The sequence below is a fragment of the Nicotiana tomentosiformis genome, chromosome 9 (assembly GCF_000390325.3).
Source record: "Nicotiana tomentosiformis chromosome 9, ASM39032v3, whole genome shotgun sequence".
Classification (NCBI taxonomy): Eukaryota; Viridiplantae; Streptophyta; class Magnoliopsida; order Solanales; family Solanaceae; genus Nicotiana; species Nicotiana tomentosiformis.
In genome coordinates, this window is record NC_090820.1 from 86,782,056 (window position 1) to 86,806,477 (window position 24,422).

General features: G+C 37.0%; 3 protein-coding genes and 1 long non-coding RNA gene across 6 annotated transcripts in view; 2 read left to right on the top strand and 2 right to left on the bottom strand.

Moving 5' to 3' along the window:
* The window catches only part of LOC104112747 (branched-chain amino acid aminotransferase 2, chloroplastic-like), a 178,243-nt gene that overhangs the window by 84,313 nt on the left and 69,508 nt on the right, over positions 1 to 24,422 (top strand). The window lies entirely within an intron of this gene.
* The window catches only part of LOC104100173 (uncharacterized), a 37,390-nt gene that overhangs the window by 10,627 nt on the left and 2,341 nt on the right, over positions 1 to 24,422 (top strand). The gene's annotated exons all lie outside the window — the stretch shown is intronic.
* LOC108945827 (uncharacterized) lies at positions 6,883 to 7,239 on the bottom strand. Its single transcript, XM_018772098.1, has one exon. The coding sequence runs from the start codon at positions 7,237 to 7,239 to the stop codon at positions 6,883 to 6,885; it is 357 nt and encodes a 118-aa protein (XP_018627614.1).
* Positions 10,494 to 14,042, bottom strand: LOC104100172 (uncharacterized). 3 transcript variants are annotated; one of them, XR_011410995.1, is made up of 3 exons: positions 13,029 to 14,042; positions 10,974 to 11,812; positions 10,494 to 10,895 (listed from the first exon to the last, which is right to left on the bottom strand). It is a non-coding gene; the product is annotated as an uncharacterized lncRNA (long non-coding RNA). The 3 variants fall into 3 exon arrangements; XR_687186.4 differs by lacking the exon at positions 13,029 to 14,042 and having other exon boundaries at positions 10,974 to 11,052; positions 11,129 to 12,439; XR_011410994.1 differs by lacking the exon at positions 13,029 to 14,042 and having other exon boundaries at positions 10,974 to 12,439.

A 24,422-nucleotide genomic window follows, 5' to 3' on the forward strand; every position in this document is an offset into this window, starting at 1 on the left:
TGCGGATCCAGATATTATTATAGCACGTGAGTTGGTCGTGCGGATCCAGATATTATTATAGCACGTGAGTTGTCCGCGCAGCACGTGAGTTGTCCGTGCGGATCCAGATATGATATTATAGCACGCGAGTTATTCGTGCAGTACGTGAGTTGTCCGTGCAGCACGTGAGTTGTCCGTGCTTATTGCACTTGGGCTGTAGGAGCTCCTCATGAGTCTGTACACCCCAGTGAGCGCAGTCGACTATAAACAGGGATCGGGCTGCACGCCGCAGTAGGTATTATATAGCGCTGAGTGATTGAGTGTGCTGAACATAGTGAGAGAGAATGCGAGACAGTGAGATTGAGTACTCTGAAAGTGTGAGTACATGAGTACAATCTCTGAGATACATTGCATTGACATTCACATATGACATATATGTATAGAGATGTGTTTTCCTCATGCTGTACGGTATCACATTATTCATGATTTCTTACGCATGTTGATAGATGGGCATAGTGATGTATTTGTTTTACACTGGTTATCTTGAAAGAAAATGAGATATTTTATTTATTATCGAAATGATTTTTTGGAAAAATTACTGTTCTCAAATTATTCATATTTTTGGCAACTTCGACAAACGATTTGGGTTTTCACTGATGTATTTGAAAGGAAGAACTATTATTTTTGAAATCATAATTTGGTTGAGCATTTTATCTCTATGTTTCTTCTGGTATTATTTGCTTTATGTTGTTATGGACTGTTGTGGACTGGTGGTTTTGGACCTGACCTTGGTAGAAGCTCGTCACTGCTTTCAACCTACGGCTAGGTTTGTTACTTACTCAGTACATGGGGTCGGTTGTACTGATACTACACTTCTGCACATTGCGTGCAGATATTGGCTGTCGTTGTTGCTGTGCTCGATGGTTGCGGGATCTGAAGATGTACTTGCGTTCCTGTTGTAGTTGGCTCTTGTTCAGGGTAGCCTTAGATTTATAAAAGCTCTGTTTATGTATTATTCAAACAGACTATGTATTTATTTCATTTTCGCTTTGTATACTCTATTCTTAGAAGCTCAGGATTTGTACTACCAGTTCTTGGGGAGATGTATTGGTTTTAGATATTTTCTTTTAATTAATTTTATTGGCATTGGATAGATAGAAATTGGCTTACCTAACGGGTTGGGTTAGGTGCCATCACGACTAGTGGGATTTTGGGTCGTGACAAGGTGGTATCCGAGCTCTAGGTTCATAGGTTCTATAAATCATGAGCAAATGTCTAGTAGAGTCTTGCGAATCGGTATGATGACGTCCATACTTATCTTCGAGAGGCTACAAGGCATTTAGGATATATACTTCTCATCTTTCTTTCCTTATCATGCGAAATTGATTCAACTCGAAATATAACTCTTTGAATTTCTTCCACGTATTCGTATGCGCACATGAGCGCTCAGTATCAGCTGTGCATCGCCGGCTTGTGATTCTATGAATGAGTTTTGAGATGTGTATTATGTGTTTTGGTGATGGGCCAGTCTGGAGGACTTGAGGCCAGGTTTAGTTCGCAGCTTAAGCTCGGTAGCTTCAGTTGTAACTCGTACAATTGGACTTATATGTCCGATAATGACCTTACAGTGGAAATTGTGGCTCGATGAGCAGTGGAATGGTGGTGTGATAGGTATGATGTGACCGCGGGATGTGTTAAGATGATTGGAATATGACGAGAAGTGTTTCCTTGAAATGTAAAGGAAAAGACATTGGGTGCTTGATTTTCGATTTGCTGTGACGAACAGTCTCGAGTAACGAATTTTTTGAAAGGTCTTTCACATTGTTAAATTTTAGGACAGACCAAATTCTTATGTCTTGTTAATAAGTTTGGACTTAGAAAGATTTAATCATTACGTAGAAATTGTGACTGCTAAAGGGTATAACAAGATACTAATTTAAGGTTAAGCAGGTGGGTTATCCCCTGCGGAGTAATCTACATAGGTGTATTCATTATGACTTGAGTAGAGAGTTTCTTTTCTGCCTACGGGACGTAGGTGTGGAGATTTGAATTTGAATCTAGCTGAGAAGGTTGACTTGATTGTCAAGAGAATAAATGCGAGCTTAGCGGCTGATTGGGGTATTTTTATGGTTGGCATTGCATGAGTTGGAAAAGAAGTTTCGTTGAACTGACTACGATATTATGACAGTAATAGAGTATGGGTATTGTGAATTATGGAGTGTTTTAATCTATGGCTTTGATCCAAGTGGGGGAGTCTGCTATTGACAATTTGATTTCATGGTTAGGTGTTAAATTTTTAATTTTGGTATGAGGCATACTAGTATGTGGTTGGTTTTGGAGTAGTCACTGCGATCAGGAATGGTGCTACGAGCATGCGAGTTGTGTAATATTTTAGTTGATCATATCCGTGGTTATAGTTATAGTTCAATGCAACTTGTTCAGACTTATACGGTGTATAAATATAAGATTTGTGTCTTGAAAGAAATTCTAAAGGTTGGAAATTAAACTCCAAGGTTTTTGGGCTAAGGTTAAATTAATGATTTTCAGTTGTATTGTGTTGTCAAGCTTATATGGAATAGGGTGACGTGAGTTCACCCCCGATTACGTGTGTGGTAAGATGGAACAATGATTTGATGGCTTGGAAACAACTCTTGGCACGTTCGAGGACGAATGCATGTTTAAGTGGGGGAGAATGTAACGAGTCGATCGGTCATTTTGAGTACAATAATCCCGTATCTCCATTTACTGCTCAAATTGGGCTTTACAATTATTGTGTGACTTGCCGGGGCAATTGGTTCGGGTCCGGTGAGGTTTTGAAATGAATTGGAACACTTAGTTTCAAGGTTTAAAGTTTAAGTTAAAATAGTGACCGGATGTCCACTTATGTGTAAACGACCTCGAAATTTAATTTTGATGATTCTAATAGCTCCGTATGGTAATTTTGGACTTAGGAGCGTGTCTGGAAAATTATTTAGAGGCCCGTAGTGGAATTAGACTTGAAATGCCGAAAGTTGAATTTTGGAAAGTTTGACCGGGGGGTTGACTTTTTGATATCGAGGTCGGAATCCAGTTCTGAAATTTTTTATAGCTCCGTTATGTCATTTATGACTTGTGTGCAAAGTTTGAGGTCAATCGGACGTGAATTGATAGGTTCCGGAGTCATTGGTAGAAACTAAAAATTTCAAAGTTCATTAGGCTTGAATTATGTGTAATTCATTATTTTAGCGTTGTTTGAGGTGATTTGAGGGTTCGACTAAGTCCGTATGATATTTTAGGACTTGTTGGTATATTTGGTTGAGATCCCGAGGGGTTCGGGTGAGTTTTGGATGGTTAATGGATCATTTTTGGCCTTGGTGAGATTGCTGATATCTGTTGCTGCATTTTTTGGATTTTCTCTTTCGCGTTCGCGAGTAGGCCCTCGCATTCGCGAGTAGGCCCTCACGTTCGCGAAGAGGAATTTCAGGCAGGCAAGATTTATTCTTCGCGTTCGCGAGAGGGCCTCGCGTTCGCGAAGAGAAGCTGGGTTGTGCATCGCGTTCACGTATGAGGTATCGCGTTCGCGAAAGGAAACATAGTAGGGTTTTTTTGCCTTCGCGTTCGCGAAGGGGAGCTCGCGTTCGCGAAGAAGGGCTCCGTAAAGCATCGCGTTCGCGAACAATGTCTCGCGTTCGTGAAGAGCAAATGTTGGAAAGCACATTCTGTGCTTCGTGAACGCGAGGGACCTGTCGCGTTCGCGAAGAAGAGAGGTCTGGACAGAAAGTTTTAGTTCAGAAAATGGGACCATTTTTCATTTTTAACGATTTGGAGCTCGGATTGAGGCGATGTTTGGGAGATTTTCAGAGGAAACAACAGGGTAAGTGTTCTTAACTCAATATTAGTTAAATTACCCGAATCCATGGTTGTTTTTAACATTTAATTGGTGAATTAAGTTGGAAAAAATTATGAAAATCCTCTTGGTTTAATTTGGAGATTTGAGGGTCGAGTCGATGTCGGATTTGAGTAAAATTTATATGGTTGGACTCGTAATTGAATGTGCGTAAATATTTTGTAACTTTCGTCGGATTCCGAGACGTGGGCCCCACGGGTGATTTTTGGGGTGTAATTTCGGATTTTTGGAAAATATTAGTATTTTGATATGGAATTAATTTCTATAATTTTTGTGGGCTGAATCAAATTATTTTGACTAGATTCGAGCCGTTTGGAAGTTGATACGCGCATAATGGGATTTCTGAAACATTGTTTAGCTTGTTCGGTATTGGATTTGGCTTGTTCGAGGTAAGTAACTCTTCTAATCTTGGAGTTGAGGGTATGAACCCTGAATATATGTATTTCGTGAATTGTTGGGAGGTGGCGCACATGCTAGGTGACGGGCATGTGGGCGTGCACTATAAAAATTGTGAAATAATTGTTTCTATGAAATTTTGTAGTTAAATGATCTTGGCATTTTCCATGCGATTTTATGAGTTAAAGAAATTGAGCTGAAAAGCATATTAAAAAATTATGTTGAGGCTATATACCAGTATTATTGGGACCCACATAGGTCATATTATTGTAAAATATTTATTTTAAATTGAAAATTCGTACTCAGTCATATTTATTTCATGGCATATCATATCTCAGTCTCTGTTGTTATTTATTGATACATTATATAATCATTTTTGGGCTATTCTCATGACATTGTGAGCCCATGAAAGAGAGACTGGAGAGATTAATGACTGAGGGAGGCCGATGGCCTGATTGTGAGGATATTTTTGGATCGGGCTGCACGCCGCAGCAGATCATGTTGGCTTTATATATATTATACTATTGCACGTGAGTTGGCTGTGCGGATCCAGATATTATTATAGCACGTGAGTTAGCCGTGCGGATCCAGATATTATTATAGTACATGAGTTGTCCGTACATCACGTGAGTTGTCCGTGCAGATCCATATATGATATTATAGCACGTGAGTTGTTCGTGCAGCACGTGAGTTGTCCGTGCTTATAGCGCTTGGGCTGTAGGAGCTCCTCATGAGTCTGTACACCCCCAGTGAGCGCAGTCGACTATAAACAGGGATCGGACTGCACGCCGCAGCAGGTATTATATAGCGCTGAGTGATTGAGTATGATGAACATAGTGAGAGAGAATGCGAGACATTGAGATTGAGTACTCTGAGAGTGTGAGTACATGAGTACAATCTCTAAGATACATTGCATTGACATTCACATATGACATATATGCATAGAGATGTGTTTTTCTCATGCTGTACAGTATCATATTATTCATGATTTCTCACGCATGTTGACAGATGAGCATAGTGATGCATTTATTTTACACTGGTTATCTGGAAAGAAAATGATATATTTTATTTATTATCGAAATGATTTTTTGGAAAAATTACCGTTCTCAAATTATTCATATTTTTGACAACCTCGGCAAACGATTTGGGTTTTTACTGATGTATTTGAAAGGAAGAACTATTATTTTTGAAATCATGATTTGGTTGAGCATTTTATCTCTGTGTTTCTTCTGGTATTATTTGTTTTATGTTGTTATGGACTATTGTGAACTGGTGGTTTTGGACCCGACCTTGGTAGAAGCTTGTCACTGCTTTCAACCTACATCTAGGTTTGTTACTTACTCAGTACATGGGGTCGGTTGTACTGATACTACACTTCTGCATATTGCGTGTAGATATTGGCTGTCGTTGTTGCTGTGCTTGATGGTTGCGGGATCTGAAGATGTACCTGCGTTCCTGTTCTAACTACCTCTTGTTCAGGTTAGCCTTAGATTTATAAAAGCTCTGTTTATGTATTATTCAAACAGACTATGTATTTATTTCATTTTCGCTTTGTATACTCTATTCTTAGAAGCTCATGATTTGTACTACTAGTTCTTGGGGAGATGTATTTGTTTTAGATATTTTCTTTTAATTAACTTCATTGGCATTGGATAGATGAAAATTGGCTTACCTAACGGGTTGGGTTAGGTGCCATCACGATTAGTGGGATTTTGGGTCGTGACAGAGGGCATCCCTCAATTCAAGTTTACACTAATAGTCTCGAATCAGCTTAGTCTTAATTTCTAAATACGGATTTCAGGAAGACGCTCAAGACAACACCTAATATGCTTCCTTAAACCATATGTGCCATCTCTGTTTGGATGAACATTATAGACCCGACCACAATGCTTGAACTCTACTTTGCGAACTTCTCCGTTATCCTCTTTCACCTCAAAATATTCCCAAATATGAGAGCGTACTTTAGGAGCACGGGGCATGATTGCACTTGTTGAACCTACAAAAAAAGATAAATCATAAGTTGGAATATTATTTTTTGATGATAATAAAACAAATTACAAAAGTATATCACCAAACAAATATAGTATTAAACTTACCACTCAAGTTGCAAGTTGCAACTATACATCAAACAATGCTAGTAGTGCTTCAATTATTTTCCATATCTAAAGATAATTCGACCAAATATGCCATACAAATAAACAAGTATGATATATTATTTTGAACTAAAATACACATAAAATATTAAAGATGCAGTTATAACACTCCCACTAGATGTATTAGATGTGTTATTAGATGAAGTAGAACTAGATGGAGATTGAGGACAAGATCCAGTTGAATACTTTTTTAGATACTCTTCACACAAAGAATTCATATAAGCATACACCTCAGCATTTATTTTCTTCCCCTTTTCCTCCCCAAAAAGTTCTTCAAGTGCTCCCTCTACATATTCAAATTTGTTACGTGGATCCAAGACGGAAGCAATAAAAATTATTTTATTCATCTTTTCAGGCTCACCCCAATACTTCTTTGACTTTTTTTGCATCCGCTCAACCATTTTTCTCAAATGCTCATCCTCACTAACTAAACACATTTTCAAATGACAATAAAGTTCAAATACATCCTCAAAATGAGCATTGTGATCCTCCATCATTTTGGCAAGATTGAAAATTTATCTTTGTTTGACTATTATCTTTATCAATATTAGGTGGGTATTCTTTGCATCTAGTCAAATAATTTTTCAATCCGGTTGTTCCATTCCTAGATGAATTAGCAGCATAAGCTTGCTTACAATATCTGCACCTTGCTTTACCAACCCCATTTACCTCAAATTTATCAATATAATTCCAAACGTCGGATCTAGGTTGCATGGCTTTTCTTTTCTTAGAATCTTGAGTATCAATGGTGTTGGTGTTGCTATCTTCAGTAATAGGTAAACTTTCACTTGAACCGGCATCACTTACTCTACTTTCATCTGCCATCTATACAAATAAGGTGAAAAATTTATTTGTATGGATTCAACCATAGGGCAGTATTTCAGCCTTATAAAAACAACTCACATTACTTAGAGCAATTCCAGAAAGAAACACCTTCTAGTACTATGGTTTAAAAAGATATTCTCTTTAAAGTATGATACTGAAAATCTACATATAAACACACAAACACTAATTAAAAGATTCAATATGTACATGAAAGAGAAATCAGAATTGTGCACTTTTCAAGTATTAAATGAACCAAAGACAACTCCTTTTGGGTAAAGAACTTGCACTTTAAGATAAATGAAGCTTCCAATAAACACGAAATATATAGAAAGAACATTGTATATACCAATGTTGAGTCAGAAATAGGGAGAATGGTCCTGGTCAAGAGGCATGTGCTATTCCTGGTCAAGGAACTGTCATTAAGGCCGTAAGAGTTGAATTGAGGAATGACATATAGGAATCTTATGCTGCATAAAATTGCTTGTAATTAAACACAGGTAAACTTTTTGTAATACTTTTTGACATTCTCAAGTATGAAAGATTTTTACTGTAGTAGCTTATAACTCAAGTATGAAATATTTTCTCTGTGCTATTCAAACAGAGAAAAAGCTATAAAGCAGGGGCGAACAGATTAGCATTTGGCTAACAAAGCAATCAAACAGAGAAATGACATTAAATAGGAATTACAATATAGAAATTAAAGTTTCAACGGATCAACTCAAAATTCAGAACTCAACGAACAATGAATCAGCTCTGTTTAAGGAACAACAAGAGCTCAAAATGCACCTCAGCCAAAATGTTTACTTTTATTTTATTGAACATACACAAATACCCAATAATCTAATTTCAAGGTAAAACAAATAAAAACTGGTAAAAAGGTTTAAAAAAAAGAGTCAATCTTTAGCAGTTCTAGCACAAATTATGGAAGAAACTAGAAACATACCTTTGATTTTTTATTAGCAGTCGATTTCTTTGAAGTCCCAGCAAGCTTCTGAAACAGTAGCCAATCTCTTTCTGAATTTGTGAAACTATCGCAACAACAGCCGATCTCTTTCTGTATTTGGTCTTCGTTTGCCCGGAATTTATGAAACTATGGCCCTAAATCGGAATTGACTTTCTGAGGAGTGAGAACTAAGGAGTGAACTGAGTTCGTGACTGCCTAATGCTAGTGCCCTAATCTTTAGAGTTTAGACCCTAATTGAATAGAGAGTGGGCTTGGGCAGTTGGGTTGGGGCGCTGGAGTGGGCAGTGGGCAGTGGGCTGGGAATTATATTAAAAACTTTTAGGTTAGGGCACTGGGCATTAAGTGTAGTAGCTAACTATAGGTCCAACTTAAAAAAAAGTCTTTAAAAATTCGGTAATTCGGTATACCGAAATTTCAAGATTCTAATACAGAGGACCGTACCGTAATATCAAAAATATAATACCGAATTAGACCGAAATACCGAAAAAACGAAAATTGAAATACCAAACTAATTCGATCCGGTTCGGAATTCGATTTTTTGAATTTTATGCCCACTCCTAATAACCATTGACACACCTATTCATGAATGCTTTGAAGGTTTTATTGGGTATGGCATGATTAAAAGTTGAACAAGTTTGATCCCATGAATCAACAAGATTCATAGATCTTAGTTTACTGAAATTTGTGGTATATAATTCTGCTAGAATTTAAGCTTAAAATAATAATGTAAAATGTAGTATAAAAGAATATAGAATGGAGTATATTGGAATGATGAAGTTGGACTGCAGTGGGTAGCTGTTTAATAAAAAAATGGGGTAGTTTGCTGGTGGTGGCGTCATGATGGCATATGGTATTTTCACGTGGGGATTGGGCGTTTAATGAAGGAGCCTAAAGGGAAGGTGGAAGAAAAATGTGAGCTGATGTGTCATTTTCTCATTTGTAACACTGCCACGTCAACCACATTTGAACCTCACGCACGAAGTATTTTGGATTGCTGCAAAAAATGTGTTCAATTGACACAATATAATATGAGTTCAAGTGTTCAATAGGTACACCTTTTAGTTTATGTGTCTAAATAAAAAAAATAAACAAGTTTAAGGGGCTACATATGTATTTAGCCTAATATATATATATATATATATATATATATATATATATATATATATATATATTAGTAAGGTTGATAAGAACTAATTATCGGGTTCTCCTTGTCATTGAACATGCCTTTCATCGAATACTCAAAAAGTAGCCACTTGTGACTTCCAATTAAGAATTCTGGGAATTAGATTATCAACTCGGACACGATCTTGGGTTCAACATTTGAACAACACTCATACGACCATTCTTGCATAGCAAGAGGCATACCAACAATCCTATAATACTTTTTCTCATATAGATTTGACAATGGGGTAATCACAATATTTCTCTCTCAATCAAGTCAAAGTGAATCCTTAGAATGGATGTGCTTTTCTTCTCACTAGACAATAGGTATGGATTTATGAAATATAACAATTCTATTTTCACAGCATCTTCATTGTTATCAAAGTCCCAATCCTATCGTTAAAGAAATTTAGAAAGCAATTTTTTTCACAATTTTAGCTCCTGCAAAATATGTATTCACAAGCCTATTAGGTTTCTTTGTGTTGCTTCATCACCAACACAATTTAATCAGTAACTATAGCAAACTCCCTAAGTATAAAGCGCAATGTGGTACCATTTACATGTATAATAATTGCATCGAGAGATCTTTATTTCAAACTCTCGCACCATGAAGCATCTGAACATTTGTGCTTGAACTTCATAATGTTGCATATGGAGGAATACACCAAAACAGATTTGACCAAAGAGTTTATACTGTTGTGCGGTAAGTTTTTCTATGATGTCTGAGATTATATCAGTGTAAGTGTAGCAACACGTCTGGCGATGAGGTAGGAGGGTGTTTAACAAAGAATTTCAATTCCGCATACAAAACCACAAAAGGTGATATTAATTACGTAATACAATCAAATCATCTAAATAAAGCTAAAAAAAGTTACACATACGGTAGCAAATGCATTACTTCTGCAAAAATTAACATAGACATGCCATTACATGAAGCATACATTATATCAAAAGGATGAAGCATGTGATGTATCAAACTTTGAGTTTTTGAATACAACATAAAAAGTAGATACAAGCTTGAAAAAATACATTACAAGAATTGGACTAAGGCATAAATTCAACTACAGTTAAATACAAATACGACCACAATCAAAGACTGTACAGAAAAATATAATGTATCAAGCAAAAAAAGAATCAAAAATCTCAAAGGTATAATGTATAAAAAAAAAATCAAAAAAACGGTATTCTGTATAGGTAAAACTCACAGATATACAAATTCAAATAGAATTACAATGTCAAAATTTTCAAAATACACAAAATACATATATTTATAAGTTAAAAAACAGATACATAACCTTCTCCTTCACTGATTTTGAATGCTCGCCTTTAGCTAAAGTTTTTCCTTTACTCCCCGAAGCGACATCACTGATTTTTCTCCTCTTTTCTATACTTGTGGTGTGCACGAAAACTTTTGAAACTTCAACAACCTATGCTATTTTAGTAGATTTTGTACCTTCATCTTGTTTCAATGGTTGCATGGGGTCATTGCTTTGTTTGCTTCGCTTCTCGGCTGCCATGGCAGAAAGAGAGCCTGCAAATACATCTTTGTCTTGAGTGATGCGCAAATCAAAAGATGGCCCATCAAAATTGAGGTCAGTAGTTGGTATACCTCGAGTTACCCTCTTCGGAGCGCTTAAGTCAGCCATTAACATCAAAAATTCTATTTCTCTGCAAAACCCTAACAATGGCTGAAACTGAATTGCTTAGTATTGTGAAATAAAAGATTCAAAGCGAACTAAGCAAAAACTACCTAAAACTCCTTACCTATATGTGAGAGAGCATGATTTAGGAACAAAATTGTGCTTGAAAACATGGAGAGAAATCGCGATTGTTGAGGGAGAAAGAATTTCGGATTGGTACTGAAAGATAGAAAGAGAGAAAAATCGTTGATAGAGAAGATTGATACACTTGGCGTATTTTATCCAAAGCCTTTCCGGACTACATCCAAATATACCAACAAGTACTATAACATAATACAGACTTATTCCAAGCCTCAAATCATACATAACAATATCGAAACGACGAATCACATCTCAAACTAAACATAATGAACTTTGAATCTTTTAACTTCCAAAACTCGAACCGAAACATATCAAATCAACTCGGAATAAATTTAAATTTTACGCACAAGTCCCAAATGACACAACGAAGGTATTCCAATTCCAGGAAACACAATCTGAATCCGATATCATCAAAGTCAACTCTCGGTCAAATTTATGAATATTTCTGACCTTCAAATTTTTAACTTTTGCCAAGTAGTGCCGAAACCTTCTAGAAATATCTAAATGTAAATACGGGCATACGCCCGAGTCCAAAATCACCATCCGCACCTAACGGAACCATCAAAACTTTGATCCGTGGTCAAATGCTCAAAACTCAAACTTGGTCAACTCTTCCAACTGAAGGCTTCTTAGTTGAGAATCATTCTTCCAAATCAATTCCGAATAACTTGAAAACCAAAACCGACGATTACACAAGTCATAATTCATTATACAATACTGCTTAAGATTTCAAATAGCTGAACGGAACGCAAATGCTCAAAGCGACCGGTTGGATTGTTACAAAGCACTGAATCTTGAATTAACCTTTGCTCGAAGAAATAAATTTTTTCTAGTTAATGAGTTAGAAGAATTAAAGTTAGAAACTTATGAAAATGCCAAAATTTTCAAGGAAGAAACAAAGAAGTGGCATGACAATTTGATCAGACAAAAAAGCTTCAAAAGTGGAGATCTTGTCCTTCTTTACAATAGCTGACTTAGGCTATTACTGGAAAATTAAAGTCCAAGTGGACAAGTCCCTACAATGTTACAAATGTTACCCCTTATGGTGCAATTGAAATACAACACATAGATGGTAGAGAAAAGTTCAAGGTAAATGGACATCAATTGAAAACTTATGCGACCAAAATGTTTGAGAAACATGCTTCAACAATTCTTTTTTCTTGAAAAAAAAATTCAAGTCGAGTTGACGACATTAAACTTAAACTATATTTTTCTATTTGTTTGTGAATATTATTAGTACTTTTTATTACTAATATGAGTAAATCTAAGAAAATATTTTAAAAAAAAAAACGAAAAAAAGAAAATAAAATACTACAGAATATTTAGATTCGTACATATATATGTGTATATTTATTTATTTGTTTTAAGTTTTTATTATATAACTAATGAACCGTAGTGATATTATTTTTTCTTTTATGTTTATATACAAAATTATACATATGAATTTAATCCTTAGTACAAGTATTAAAAAATAAAAATAAAACAAAAAAATTTAGGTACTCTAATCTTTCTAAAATTGGGTGTATATATAAATGTTACTTAAAAAATAATAATAATATGTAGATAGTTATTATCAACTATTAGTAGTACGTCTTACACATTTTAAGTTAGTTAAAAAGAAAATTATTATATACTACTATTGGACTAATGTAGCAAATATGTATAAGTTTACTACTATACATAAGTATTATAATCTTAGTATATGTTTTATAAAAAAAAAAAAGAAAAGAAGAAGATATTTTAACTAATCAAATATCAGCCATAACATGTTACAACTTAAAAAATGATTATGAAAGCCACGTTGTGATTTAAGACATGTTATGGAATAGTTTTGTAAAAAAAATAAGAAAAAAGGGAAAAAATCTGCTTTAAATAAGTTTTACCTAACGTAGCATTCCCAAAGAAACAAAACAAGCAAACCCCACATCCAATTTGAACCTTTTACCCTGTTGCTTTCACCTACCACCACCAAAAAGCCACCGCCCACCACCCTTCTACACCAACATTCCTCAGCCATGGCCGCCAACCAGTAGTAAATTTCTTTTCCCTTTTTTCTATTTTCTAACTCTTTGTCATAGATTTCCTTTCAATCTTCTAGTTCTCCTTCTCAAACCCTCAAGAAAAAAAATGATCTCATTAAAGAGAACCCTTTCAGGATGTAGTTCTTGTAAGGTTTCTAAGAAACAACACATTGAACTGGCACTTGAGATATTCTCTGGAATAACTCGAACTATAGTGGAAGAATGTGGAATGAATTTTTTGCCAACTGATGGAGAAAAGCCGAAAAGGTATGTGAAATTTTGAAGAACATCAGATCTCTCCGGCGGGAATCCTTCGTGAAAAATCCAAGGGGTTATGTTAAAGAAATTGTGCTTGAATTCTACGAGTACCTTGACAGCAACAGTGCGAGGTAAGGTTATTAATTTTAACTCTAAGGTTTTGAATGAATTATATTCTTTGAGTGATGTTGATGATGAAGAAATTAGAGTTAAGATGAAAGCTAAAAATTTCAACTTCATGAAAGAAGCTGCGAAATTTATTTGTCCCAATGGAGTAAAAGTTAATTCAGGGACAAGGGGCAAACCTTTGAATATTGCTTGTTCATGTATGTTAGAAACGGCACGCACTTGGGGTAAGTTTGTAAGTTCACGTCTGATCCCTTATGTTAATGTATCTAATTATGATAAGAAAAAGGTCATACTCTGATATGCTATTCAACAGCATTTGCCCATAAAATGTTGTTTCAAGGACCGTAAATGCTTGTATTTTCTATCTACAATCACTCGCTTAGCGAGGCGATTTGAAGTACCCATTGACAATTTGGTAGAGACAGAAAATACTTATTGTATTGAACACAGCTTTTTGAATAGCTTGTTACCGCCCCATGGACCGGAACTGGTTGCACATGAACATCATACTTTAGAAACTCCAATATTGATTGAGGCAGAGAAGGCAGAAAATGTGGGTACCTCCTCTTCTCCCACTTCAACAGATATTCTCGTGTAACCAACAGCTATTATAGGAATAAGCTGCAATGAGAAAAAATTGGGATATCTTTGCAAAGAAGCAAGCAGTGATGGGAGCGAAGATGGAACATGTTATGTCGGAGCTGTCAGACACAAAAAAGGGTCAATATTTCACATGTCAAACTTTACATAATCATGTTGCTTACTGTCCCGATCCAAAATTCCACCCGTCGTGATGACACCTAATCTCTAAGACTATGTAAGCCGATTTAGATTCCAAAATTTCACCCGTCGTGATGACACCTAATCTCTAAGACTATGTAAGCCGATTTAGATTACCTTTTGAAGCCATTTTTTTTTTTATAAAAACTAACAACGGAAATAATTACAATACACAACCTCCCAAGACTGGTAGTACTGAGTCACGAACTCTAAACGAATATATAGAATGATCACGAGTACCGAATATACAATACTGTTTGTTTACAAATTAACAGTACAATGAAATGAAAAGACTCCAAGGGACTGTGACGGCCAAGCAGCTCTACCTTGATTCCTTACGATTGCGCTTTAACTCTGCTCAAGTTTGATATCTTCAATACCTGGCTCTGCACAATAATGTGCAGAAGTGTAGTATGAGTACACCACGGTCGGTACCCAGTAAGTATTAAGACTAACCTCAATAGAGTAGAGACGAGGTACAGTCAAGACACTCACTAGTCTAATAACCTGTGCAATATAATATACAAAATAATAGGAAACAAATAATAATAAGGGCAGGATAAAACAACTAGTGATATGCACAACAGACAATAAGAATATCATTAATATCACTCAACAATTTATAAACACAATTACACCCAATTAAATCAAGTCCTTCAAATAAATGTCTTTCACATATAATTCTTCCAGATAACTCTCTTTGAAATATAATTTTCTCAAATAATTATTTTTTTCAAATATAATTCTTTCAATAAATACTTTCTAAGTAAAAAACCTTCCAAATAAATATTTTGAATATAATTCTTTCAATTAAAAAGTCACCATGTGACACCTCATTTCATAATCATAAAAATACGGGTCTCAGCCCATTTTTATATTTTTCGTAAACACGGGTCTCAGCCCATTTTCATATTTCCCGGCACCTCGTGCCCATAATTAAATCATCATATTTCTCCGGCACCTCGTGCCCTCATTTCATATCACAACTGCACGGACAATTCACATGCCAATTATCATTATCATTTCATCACAACACCTCGTGTCCACATTTCATATCACAACTACACGGACAATTCACGTGCCAAATATCCTCATTATTTACTCACGGCACCTCGTGCCCACATTTCATTTTATAATCCGTCTGGCAATAGCCACATGCTCTCAATTTCAACATAAATCAGATTGTTATCAATTTACCAACAACAAGACAAATTGCACAAGGTATAAAAATAAACACAAGAAAATCACATCACATGAAAATTATCAACACCACAACCCCACATCATCACATATTGTCCCTGACAATAGCCACCATTATCGCTCCTATTGCCACCCTTATCACTCCTATAGTCACCCTTATCGCTCCGCCCAGACAATATCAATAGCCACCCTTATCGCTCCGCCCAGACAATATTCCAACAAACACAACAATAATAAAATACCAGCTTTATACTGTAACGACCCGACTTGTCATTTTAAGAATTAACTCCCCGTTCAACAACTTAAGGTCGCGGGCAACTTCATAATATGTATTATGACCTGCGGGTGTGGTCGAGTTTGATTTTCGGAAGATTTAGAATTTAATTGAAAGAGAAATTCTCATTTTGAAGCTTAAATGGAAACAGTTGACTAAAGAGTTGACTTTTGAGCAAACAACCTCGGAATAGAATTTTGATGATGTCAATAGCTTCGTATGGTGATTTCGGACTTAGGCGCGTGTTCGGATTAGGATTTGAAAGTCCGTAGGACAATTCGACACATTTTGGCGAAAGTTAAAAAATAGACGATTTTCGAAAAGTTCGATCGAAGGTTGAATTTTTGATAACGAGGTCAGAATCCGATTTTAGAAATTTGAATAGGTCCATTATGTCACTTATGACTTGTGTGCAAAATTTGAGGTCAATCGGACTTGATTCGATAGGTTTCAGCATCGAATGTTGAAGTTGAAAATTTTATAATAGACTAAAGTTTCAAGTAAGTTCGAACAAGACCTAACTTCGAAATTATCAACACTACAACCCCACATCATCACATATCGTCCCTGAAAATAGCCACCCTTATCGCTCCTATTGTCACCCTTATCACTCCTATAGCCACCCTTATCGCTCCGCCCAGACAATATCAATAGCCACTCTTATCGCTCCTATTGCCACCCTTATCGCTCCTATAGCCACCCTTATCGCTCCACCCAGACAATATTCCAACAAACACAACAACAGTGAAATGCCACCCTTATACCCACATAATATCAACAGTGAAATGCCACCCTTATCTCCCCAAAATAATAACTCGCAAAACACAATAATTTACACGGGAATTTAACACGACAATATAATAAAAATAATTCATATCACAATTTGCTCAATGGCCACAACCAGATTCCAAAGATGTAACAAAATCAATTAATTTCACAACAAATAATCCAAGGCTCCACACAATGTATATAACACCCAAAAATAATTAATAGAGATAGAAATTACTCAGCATAAAGCAAAACCTTTATTAATGTAAATTTAGATAATTATATTAACACTTATTCTTAAGCTCGCTTAAATTAATTATTTGCACAAGCAAATTCATATTGGAATTAATTTTCAAGAAATACTAAACCAACAATAGTCACGAAATTTCATAAATATTTCATGTAACAATCACATCAAATTATCATATAAAAATAAATTCAACAATAAGGATTTAGGCATGGCAAAAAGATGATTTAATAATTTTTCACAATTTTTTAATTTACTACACAATAATGACTAAGACTTTAATCTAATGAATTTTGCACGTATAAACCCGAGTACGTACTCGTCACCTCGCGTACACGACTTTTCACATTTCACAAATGGCACATAAGACTCAATGTCTAAGGGGTAATTCCTCCACTCGAGGTTAAGCAAGACACTTACCTTTTTGAAGTTAGGCCGATATTCCAAAATAGCCTTCTTGCTTGAATTGACCTCCGGACAGCTCAAATCTATCCAAATTAATTGTATAACTTTATTAAAATTCATCGAAAATAATTCCGGATAATAATACGTTGACTTAAAAATTTATTCCAAAAAAGTCAACAAAAGTCAACGCGGGGCTCGCCCCGCGGAACCCGTCATAATTTTCATGAAATCCGAACACCCATTCCGATACGAGTTCAATCATACCAATTTTATCGAATTCCAATAACAACTCGACTTTCAAATCTTAAATTTTCGTTTTTTGAAGATTTTACAAAAATCTTGATTTTTCCTCCCTTAAATCCGAATTAAATTATGGATTCAAAGACATAATCATGAAAATTTATCAAAACTGGATAAGAATCACTTACCCCAAACACCCACGCAAGAATCTCTCCAAAAATCGCCTTCTACCGAGCTCCCAATTAGATTTTGAGTTATGAACTCAAACCCATATTTTTGGGACTTTTAATTCTGCCCAGATAGGCCTTCTTCGCGTTCGCGACCTCTGTCTCGCGTTCGCGAAGGCCAAAAACTCGCTGCCTCAAATTCTTCTTCACGTTCGCGTTACCAGCGTCGCGTTCGCGAAGGCCTGCCATGCATATCACCGCGTTCGCATTCAATCTCTCGCATTCGCGATGCACTCAAGTCCTACTGCTTCGCGTTCGCGATTGAAGCTTCACATTCGCGAAGGCTGATGACTCCAGGCCCAGTCCCCTCCTTCCTTCTACGCGTTCGTGATTGGCCCCTCGCATTCGCGTAGGTTCTTCAGGCATACCTTCGCGTTCGCGAGCCCTCCTTCGCGTTCGCGAAGGCCAAATCCCAGCAGTCTTAAAACTCCTCTTCGCGTTTGCGAAGAAGGAAGTCAGATACGAGATACAGCAGTTCAGAAACAACCCAAAATGATCCGAAACCACCCCGAAATACACCCGAGTCCCCCGGAACCTCAACCAAATACACCAACAAGTCCTAAAACATCATACGAACTTAGTCGAATTCTCAAATCACCTCAAACAACATCAAAACGACGAATCGCACCCAAATCAAAATCTATGATTTTTGAACTTTCAAATTCTATAACTTGTGCCGAAACACAACGAATCAATCCGGAATGACTTTAAATTTTGCACACAAGTCATAATTGACATTATGGACCTACTACAACTTCCGAAATCGGACTCCGACCCCGATATCAAAAAGTCCACTTCCAGTCCAATTCTCCAAAAAATTGACTTTCGCCATTTCAAGCCTAAATTGGCTACAGACCTCAGATTCACAGTCCAGACACGCTCCTAAGTCCAAAATCACCCAACGGAGCTAACGGAATCGACGGAACTCCATTCCGGATTCGGTTTCACACAGTTCTGACTACGGTCAAAATCCTAAGACTTAAGCTTTCGTCTTAGGGACTAAGTGTCCCAAATCACTCCGAATCATCCGTAAATCAAACTCGACCATACATGCGGGTCATAATACATATTGCGAGGCTGCTCGAGAACTTAAGTCACTGAACGGGACGTAAATTCTTAAAACGACAAGTCGGGTCGTTACATTCTCCACCTCTTAAACAAACATTCGTTCTCGAACGTTCTAAGAATTATTCTGCGGTTACCAAATTGATGATTTTACTTTTACACATATACTCACGGTTGATCCCACATTACTGCATTTGAGATAAGCCCGACAACACCATCTCATTTGAGATTATTTCTTTTCTTCGTTCTTATAAGCTTTAAAGCAAAATCCCTAACTCTCCAATCATTTCCAAAATGTCTGATTTTCACTTCGACGCACGGTATTAGTCTCAACTGGCTATAGCAACTCGTACCTATGTACACATCAACTTTCTTGATAGTGTTGAAGTACTTCAAAACTTTCTCTGGGTCGCTACATTCTTCCCTCGCTTAGGATCATTCGCCCTCAAACACATAACATATTTATCTCTTCATTTGCAATTCTCAATCCTTCAAATTTTACTAACTCCCAAATTTTTCAGAAATTTCGGCAAAGTCTCCCCTATAATTGGGCCTATCCACCTGCCAGAGTAACACCAAAACAACCCCTAATAACACATCCACATCCACAACCCAACAAAATACCACAAGGTATATATTAATAACACCAATCTCAGCATTACAAGCACTGCATTATCATAATGATATCAGGACATGAAGCACATCATATGTATGCTCATCGCCACATCTCTGGTCTTAAAAGTTGTTCATAATTAATTCCAGCATCATCAATTAATCTCATATTAACCACCACCTCATTTCGAATTTTTACAACACTGACAACAGAATGTGAGGCATGAAGACCTCATGATTGCTTACTCGGATTAATGAGTTACATTTAACGCTACCTGTGCACTCATCTCATAGATTAAAACTCAATGTTTACAGCATGGAAATGGCTGAATATGCACAGAAAAATATACAAACATTATCAAATAAGCCTAACAGACATGACTCCCTATTAATACTATTGTACAATCAAATTTCACAAAGGAAAATTTTTTAAACTCATAAATATTTCACCACAAGGAACTCGTCTTTACATAACTTCCACCGCAGCTTGCAGCCCGGTTTAAATATTTCACATCATGTAAAAATGCGAGGATCTCATCCTCAACTCCGAATCACAAGTATGTTGCACATTGTGCCAACTGAAATTTTCAATTTCCTTTCTTTCTTCTTTTCAATATATTTCATAAATAATTTTCACAACATATAATGAACCCTCATACTAGTAGGGCATATAATTCATTAAAATTGGAATCAATTATTCCGAAACACATTTACCCCTAGAATGAATAATAAAAATTACTTTTGGGCTTATAGCCCTCAATGGTGTACCAAAAATAAAATAATATACACGGGCTCACATCTTTAAATCTTCCCACAGGGATAAACATATAAGTGAGTCACAAATTTACGAAGCTCACCCATAAGTGGAGCATAATAGGAGGACTCACCTCAATATTCAGAACCGAATCAAATTAAGAAAAATATCCTTTTATAATAAAATCAGGATCGTACCTGTAACAAAACCATCTCGTGTATTGGCCTAAGCCAAAACATAGCGATTATATCAACGGGTCGGGCCTCCACCTCTTAGGCGCCCACTACCCGCCTGTCCTCCACCACTAGCTGACTGTGCACGTGGAGTATCGGCTGGAATAAAGCTTGTAATTGAAGTGTTCTGATGAAATCCACCCCTCCCAAGTCTGGGACAATCTCTCATGATATGCCTAGTATCACCACACTCATAACAACCCCTCTGAGGTCGCGACTGCTCGTACGGATTCTGTGCTGAATAACTGGAATAACCACTGTAAGAATCTCGTGTCGGTGGTGCACTATAAACTGGAGCACCCCGAGTAATCTGATGTGCGGACTGAGCTGACCGGCTGCTCGAGCCTCCGCTATAATGGGTTTTAGCTGAAGAGTAAAATCCACTGAACCCTCCAGATCTTCGAGACCTTTTGGCCTCCTTAGACTCCCTTTCCTCGCCTAAAACACCCTCAATCTTCCTTGCAATCTCCACTACTTGTTGAAATGGAGCATTAGTTTGCAACTCTTGAGCCATACATATTTTAATATCATAATCGAGCCCCTCAATGAATCTACGGACCCGTTCTCTGATTGTCGGAACCAAAATAGGTGCATGACGGGTTAACTCACTGAACCTGATAGCATATTCTGACACTGTCATAGTGCCCTGACGCAACCATTCAAACTTTGTGCGCCACACATCTCTGAGAGTCCGGGGAACAAACTCTTTCAAGAACATTTCCAAAATTTGAGCCCAAGTTGTTGGTGTGGCATCGGCTGGTCTACCTTCTTCATAGATTTGCCACCATCGATACACTGCGCCTGATAGTTAAAATGTAGTAAAGGCAACTACGCTCACTTTCACAATACCCATGGTGCGGAGAATACGATGACAATTTTCTAGAAATCCTTGGGCATCCTCTGTAGTTGTGCCACTGAAAGTAGGTGGACTATTCCTCTTAAACCTTTCAAGTCTCTTTTGTTCTTCTTTTGATGCCTCTAGCCTGACCTCAGGCCGAACCGGAAAAATAGGTTGTACCGGTACTACACCCGGAACCTAACCAACGTGAACCTGTTGCTCTGGAGTTGTGGTAGGAGTCTGAACTACTCCCCCAATCTGCGGAATGTTTGGTGCAAACAGAGATCAATCCCGCCTGAGTTAATGTACCAAACATACACAGGAATTGTGCTAAAGTCTCCTGAAGTCCTGGGGTAACAACAGGTGCTTCTAGTACCTGTCCCCCAACTGGAGCTATTGGTGGCTCCTCAACTGTTGTTCTGACAGGTGCTCTAGTCGAAGCACGTGCCCTTCCTGGACCTCTAACTCAGCCTCGACCTCTTGCAGCCCTAGCAGTATGAGCGGATGCCTGCTCAGCTAACCCGGTAGCACGTGTCCTTACCATCTATGAGAGAATAGAGATACAAAGGCTCAAATTCCAAATTCAATAAATTCCGCACGACAGGAATGAAAGAAATTGAAATTTCCTAACAGTTATGTAGCCTCTCGAAGATAAGTACAGACGTCTCCGTACCGATCCGCAAGACTCTACTAGACTAGTTCGTGACTCGTAGAACCTATGAACCTAGAGCTCTGATACCAACTTGTCACGACCTAAAATCCCACCACAGGCGTCGTGATTGCACCTAGTCTCTAAGACTAGGTAAGCCGATTTAGATTACCTTTTGAAGCTATTTTTTTTATAAAAACTAACAGCGGAAATAATTACAATACACAACCTCCCAAGACTAGTAGTACTGAGTCACGAACTCTAAATGAATACATGAAATGATCACGAGGACCGAATATACAATACTGTTTGTTTGCAAATTAGCAATACAATGAAATGAAAATACTCCAAGGGACTGCGACGGCCAAACAGCTCTACCTTGAATCCTTACGATCGCGCTTTAACTCTGCTCAAGTCTGATATCTCCAATACCTGGCTCTGCACAATAATGTACAGAAGTGAAGTATGAGTACACCACGGTCGGTACCCAGTAAGTATCAAGACTAACCTCAATAGAGTAGAGATGAGGTACAGTCAAGACACTCACTAGTCTAATAACCTGTGCAATATAATATACAAAATAATAGGAAACAAATAATAATAAGGGCAAGATAAAATAACCAGTGATATGCACAACAGAAAATAAAAATACCATTAATATCACTCAATAATTTATAAACACAATTATACCCAATTAAATCAAGTCCTTCCAATAAATGTCTTTCACATATAATTCTTCCAGATAACTCTCTTTGAAATATAATTTTCTCAAATAATTATTTTTTTCAAATATAATTCTTTCAATATATACTTTCTAAGTAAAAATCCTTCCAAATAAATATTTTGAATATAATTCTTTCAATTAAAAAGTCACCATGTAACACCTCATTTCATAATCATAAAAATACGGGTCTCAGCCCATTTTCATATTTTTCGTAAACACGGGTCTCAGCCCATTTTCATATTTTCCGGCACCTCGTGCCCATAATTAAATCATCATATTTTTCCGGCACCCTGTGCCCTCATTTCATATCATAACTGCACGGACAATTCACATGCCAATTATCATTATCATTTCATCACAATACCTCATGCCCACATTTCATATCAAAACTGTACGGACAATTCACGTGCCAAATATCCTCATTATTTACTCACGGCACCTCGTGCCCACATTTCATTTTATAATTCGCCTGGCAATAGCCACAGGCTCTCAATTTCAACATAAATCAGATTGTTATCAATTTACCAACAACAAGACAAATTGCACAAGGTATAAAAATAAACACAAGAAAATCACAACATCACATGAAAATTATCAACACCACAACCCCACATCATCACATATTGTCCCTAACAATAGCCACCCCTATCGCTCCTATTGCCACCCTAATCACTCCTATAGCCACCCTTATCGCTCCTCCCAGACAATATCAATAGCCACCCTTATCGCTCCTATTGCCACCCTTATTGCTCCGCCCAGATAATATTCCAACAAACACAACGACAATGAAATGGCACCTTTATACTGTAACGACCCGACTTGTCGTTTTAAGAATTAACGTCCCGTTCAACGACTTAAGGTCCGGAGCAACTTCATAATATGTATTATGACCCGCGGGTGTTATCGAGTTTGATTTTCGGAAGATTTAGAATTTAATTGAAAGAGAAATTCTCATTTTGAAGCTTAAATTAATAGAGTTGATCAAAGAGTTGACTTTTGAGTAAACGATCTCGGAATAGAATTTTGATGATGTCAATAGCTTCGTATGGTGATTTTAGACTTAGGCGCATGTTCGAATTTAGATTTGGAAGTCCGTAGGACAATTCGACTCATTTTGGCGAAAGTTGGAAAATAGACGATTTTCGAAAAGTTCGATCGAAGGTTGAATTTTTGATAACGAGGTCGAAATCCGATTCTGAAAATTTGAATAGGTCCGTTATGTCACTTATGACTTGTGTGCAAAATTTGAGGTCAATCGGACTTGATTCGATAGGTTTCGGCATCGAATGTTGAAGTTGGAAATTTCATAACAGACTAAAGTTTCAAGTGAGTTCGCACAAGACCTAACTTCAAACGAGAATACCTCTCTTGATATGAAGCATTATATAGTGTGTTCCTATCCAAAGAAGGTCTATGTATCTAGTTTCCAACTCTTCAAACCGTTCGTCATTTGGACATTCCTACAAGAAGTTATGACCAAATTACCAAAGGCTGGAAAAATGCAATTCTGCGACCAATTATGCGATCGCAAAACAGTTATGCGATCGCCAAACTGCTTCTGCGATCGCAAACTGGTCGCAGAATGGACCAGAAGAACCCAGTTCTGGGCACCGATTTTGCGATCAATTTTGCGGCCCTCATACCCATTCCGCGGTCCATTATGCGACCGCAGACCTGCTTTCGGAGGGTTAATTTTTCTATTTTCATAACCCGATCCCATTTTGATAAATAGGCTTTGGGGCTTATTTTGGGGTGTTTTTCTGAGGGTTTTAGAGAGAGGTAAGAGTATTTTAGAGAGAGAAGGAGGGAACCTAACATTCTAATCATCCAATCTTTAATAATCAAGGAAGCTA